We start from the raw sequence: 5084 nt of genomic DNA, 5'->3' as shown, positions 1-5084 counted from the left end.
GAGTAATTATACACTTATGTGTTATCATGAAAGGTTTCGTCAGATCACTTGACATTCTTGTCACTTGGGTAGCAATGATGTGTTGCTAGATACCGCTCATTGTTTATGGTATTAAATATTAGATTTAATATCATTGCCAACGTGACTAGAACCTAAAGGGTCACACACAAAGAGCAGTCAAAAGAGGTATGTATAAGTACGACTTATATAAAGGGTGCGCTTAGTAAATAATGCTAATGATTTAGCAAAATTTGCTAAACTCGTATTAGGCTTAGTGAAGTCAAAAACGAGTTTGACTTGCAAAGCACATAAGGAGTTCTATAAATAGAAACCTAGTGCAATAGTTTGCGGTTACGTTTTTCCTTGCAGAAACCCTAGTTCTCTGACTTCCGTCTTCTTGGCTGGCACCGAGGTTTTGGAGGAGCACTGTTCGTGTGGACTCAATAGAGGCTCTGCTGTTTGCTTGGCTGTGATCGAGATTCCACCGATCGTTTTCAGAGTAATCGTTCTAAGGTAACAATCGAATCACTGGTTCTAGTTCCAATTCGTAATGATCCAAGGAAAGTAAATCGAAATTTTATTCCGCTGCTTATTCTGTTAATGTCGATTTACCTTCAGTGGTATCAAAGCCAATTACGAAACCTTGAATCGGATTGCTTTGTTACTGCTTTATGTTTTAATTTGATTAAACATATTGAACGAACATAAATAATAAAGAAAAATTAAAATTGGCATCACATCATATTATGCTTTCGATGCATGTGTTTTCGATTTGATTCAATGTTTCAGAAACTGTTTATGGTGAAACATCGACGTTACATATCGACAGAAACATGATTGATCGATCATAAAACGCAGTTAATAATAATATCAATCACGTGTATGTGCATGGCTTTTCGAACCGTTTTGATGTTTCATAAACCGTTTCTGGTGAAACATCAAGCGTTTCGATCATACATATTGACAGAAGCATGATTGGTAAATTCTGTATAACAACGGTATATATGATATACTGGATTTGATCATAGTTTAAATAAGTCAGATGATATTTTTCATGTTAATTGATCTGATGTATGGAGCTTCGTAACCGATTCTGTGTACTCTGGTGAAGCATCCTAGACTCGGTCATGATACGTGAATAAACAATCAGAGTACTTGTTTAATAAAGATCAGATTGTTGTAACAGAATTAGGGTTTGCGTAGGGTGAACCCCCGGCTAATCTGCGTAGGGTGAACCACTGTCCGCTGACCGGGCAGCGGAACCCCCGGCTAATCTGCGTAGGGTGATCATATGTCGAATTTTAATTTAATTTATTTAATTATAAGGAATAATTAATAATAATAAAAGTGTGTTTGTTATTATTATTATCATGTGAATGATTATGGCCATAGTCCTTTTATTTTATTTCTTTTGGATATTAAAATACGGCCTGCGTGCCGTGCCTTTCTCTTATATCTCGATTGTACATTCTCTTCTCATCCACTCCCTCGTATGTAAAACGAATTTTCTTCATATGTAATGTAAATAGAATACAAAGGAGGTACTAGGGCTCAAGACGTAAGGATAGTCCTGGAAGTCAAGCTTGGAGAAGCAAGGTCGTCTCTAGGATTAGTTTAGATTCTCTCATTGGCTTGAGAGAGTCATAGCGTTAGGATGGCCATAATCATGTCACTTTTATTTTGTATAAATGTTATGCATGTTTTGATTGGAGTGCGAATATATATGATATATAAGCCGTGGTGAGGTGAGATCAAATTTAATAAAAATCCTTCAATTTAAATATTAAGTTTAAAGCTTTCCAAAAGTTTAACACCCTTCAAGACTAATATCGAATATGTGGGTTTTGCCTCCGTAAAGCGCATATTTTATACTAGTAAGTTGTGGTGCGGTAATCCAATTTATCCAAGTGTTATTCTTTTGGGTCAAACTTAACTAAATTAATTTTAATAAGATTAGAATAAATTTAGAAGCTGTAATTGGACGACTTCTATATGATAGAATTGAATAAAGAGTTATTCCGCCAATTGATTTGAAAGTTTTATAAGATACAATTGGAAATGTTCCTACCTAAATAGCTAAGTTTTAAGTACAGCCCCTGTTGACTTAAAACAAGGTGAAATAAGGATTTCAATCCACTAGAAAATCTTCCAACGGGATTTTCCGAGTCAAATGTTTGAAGGTCATTTGATTTGAGTAAAATAGTGGGAGCGTATTTAATTAAAGACCAAATTAAATATATTTTCATGATACTTATTTTGCACATTTTAAATTGTAGATGGCCAATAACGCTTCCACAAACATTTTGCGATCCCTCATCGAAAAGGAAAAATTGACTGAAACAAATTTTATAGACTGGTCCCGTAACATGAGGATTGTCCTCACCCACGAAAAAAAGCTGTATGTGCTGGATGGACCCATTCCTGAGGCACCTCCTGCTGGAGCTTCTGCGGCTCTAAGAAATGCTCATGCCAAGCATCTCAATGATTCCGTAGAAGTTTCATGCATCATGCTGGCTTCAATGACTCCCGAGCTGCAAAAACAACATGAAGGGATGACAGCGTTCGATATGATCGAACATCTGAAGACTCTTTATGAAGAGCAAGCCAGGCATGAGAGGTTTGATGTCTCTAAAGCCCTGTTTTCCACCAAGCTGTCAGAGGGAGGTCCCGTAGGACCTCATGTGCTCAAAATGATTGGCTACTCTGAAAACCTAGCTCGTTTGGGATTTGTCCTTGAACAAGAGCTAGTCGTTGATCTTGTGCTGCAATCGTTGCCTGAAAGCTTCAACGGTTTTGTCCAAAACTTTCTAATGAATGATATGGACAAGACGCTTCCACAGCTTGCAGCTATGTTAAGAACTGCTGAGAAAAACATGAAGGGAAAAGGAAAGGCTGCTGCCATTTTAATGGTTAATAATGGCAAGTTCAAAAAGCACCATAAAAAGCCTAATAAGTCTAAGGGAAATGGCAAAGGCAAAGCTGTTGCCAAGCCATCAACCAAAGCTTTGAAGCCTACTGGAGGCGTGGCTAAGGATGGTAAGTGCTTCTATTGCAACAACACTGGGCATTGGAAGCGAAACTGTCCAAAGTATCTGGAAGACAAGAAGAATGGAAATGTTCCTACTACTTCTGCAGGTATTTTTGTTATAGAAATTAATATGTCTACTTCTACATCATGGGTATTAGATACTGGATGTGGTTCTCATATTTGTACTGATGTGCAGGGTCTGAGAAAGAGTAGAGCATTGGCAAAAGGCGAGGTCGATCTTAGAGTTGGTGTAACACCCCGTTTTCCCGACTTAAAAATTTCATTTAATTAAAAAGAGTATTCAACATGTAAACGGAATGCTACACTTCATAAAATCATAAATAAGTTAATTAACTAATTTATCCTTCAACATATTAATTCAAACATTGCAGCGGATTAAATTCATTAACATAAAAAGTCTTGGCACGAAGGCCTCATCAAAACATCTCATAAAAATCCAATTAACAACTTAATCATGTAAATTTATAAACAATGCGTAAGGAATAGAAAAACATGCAACAAAGTTCCCATCCCGTTACGTATCAGAGCACCTAAACGACTCAGTGAGGGATAGCCACTCACGACAGCAAAAACACAGCAACCTACTCATACGAAGAGCAACATTTTCAAGCAGAAGGGGTGAGATTCACAATCAATAATAATAATATATAATTCATCAAACATTCCATCAGCAATTCATGAATAAAATACAACTTATCAACTTAACATAACCATCATCAAGTACATTTAACAACTCATAGATAACATCTCATAATCATCATCACAACATTCATAATCACCATCATGTAACATCATAACAATCTCATATTCAATACCATAAACAGTCATCATAACATCGTAATCAATATCATAAACATCTTCTCATAATAATATAAACGACACGACATAATCATCACATCATAACAATATAAACAACTATATATAGTTAACAATAATGTTCTTACTTCTTTAACTTTAGTAACACTTACTAATTCAACCAACAACGACGATAACTACAATTATCCAATATATATATATATATATATATTTCATAATCAACAATATCATCAATAATAAATATCTAACTCATCAATTAAATCTATCACCCTGTCATAATAATAATTCATCAATATATAAGTATATCATCATTAACAACATCAACCAAATGATAATTAAAACCAACAACAACGACTCATGCAACAACTCGACACCACCGCTAAGACTCATGCAAGACATGACAACTCCACTAAGACTCCTCAACAAATGCAACTATGTATGTGGTATCAAAATCAGGGCCGTGACCCACACCGTTGTCGAATGGTTAAAGCATTCTCATCAGGACATAAGTCCTCACCACTAACACCACTTTGAGCAACTAGTGCTCCACCACTTTGAACGACAAGGCGTTCCAGAGCCGAAGCTCTCCCACTTTTATGCTTATGCAACTGACTCACCTGTGTATATCTACATACAACTCAACTACAAACACCGACAGTATGAACGACGACAACCACCCCTCAACAAATACATATATTTATATATATGAATAAGACTTACACCACAATAATACAACTAATGATAGCCAACAACAACTTCAACGCCATATATTTTCCACATAATATATATATATATATTTCACATTAACCAACACCAGCCAACATTTCCCACAACATTAACCAACGTCACCTAAATATTAACCAACTTTAATCAAAGGTTAACCCACTTTAATTAAACATTAACCCACTTTAATCAAATATTAACCAACATATTAACCAACAGATGCATCTTAATCAATAATAACCAGTAACATGGCAGCACACAAACAATCTCAAAATATAACATCAAATGGTAATCAACATCTTAAAACATCATATATACATATAACACTTCATCAATCATTGACAATATCGTATTCACAAATATATACATACATATATTAATTCATCAATCATAAACAATTCTTCACTGTGACCTACGTGCAGTAATTTGACCATAACTCAAGTTCTATAAATCCTTTTGAAGTCAAACCAACGGCATTACAAAATCAGTTTACACC

The 5084-nt window shown here is 35.3% G+C and overlaps 1 protein-coding gene across 1 annotated transcript; it reads left to right on the top strand.

Moving 5' to 3' along the window:
- Positions 1 to 482: 482 nt before the first annotated feature.
- On the top strand, positions 483 to 2866 carry LOC120579522 (uncharacterized). The gene is made up of 3 exons (XM_039831938.1): positions 483 to 513; positions 2277 to 2790; positions 2841 to 2866. The coding sequence occupies exons 2-3, from the start codon at positions 2277 to 2279 to the stop codon at positions 2864 to 2866; spliced, it is 540 nt and encodes a 179-aa protein (XP_039687872.1). The 5' UTR covers positions 483 to 513.
- Positions 2867 to 5084: the final 2218 nt, after the last annotated feature.

The sequence above is a fragment of the Medicago truncatula genome, chromosome 3 (assembly GCF_003473485.1).
Source record: "Medicago truncatula cultivar Jemalong A17 chromosome 3, MtrunA17r5.0-ANR, whole genome shotgun sequence".
NCBI lineage: Eukaryota > Viridiplantae > Streptophyta > Magnoliopsida > Fabales > Fabaceae > Medicago > Medicago truncatula.
This window is presented reverse-complemented; position numbering and strand designations above follow the sequence as displayed.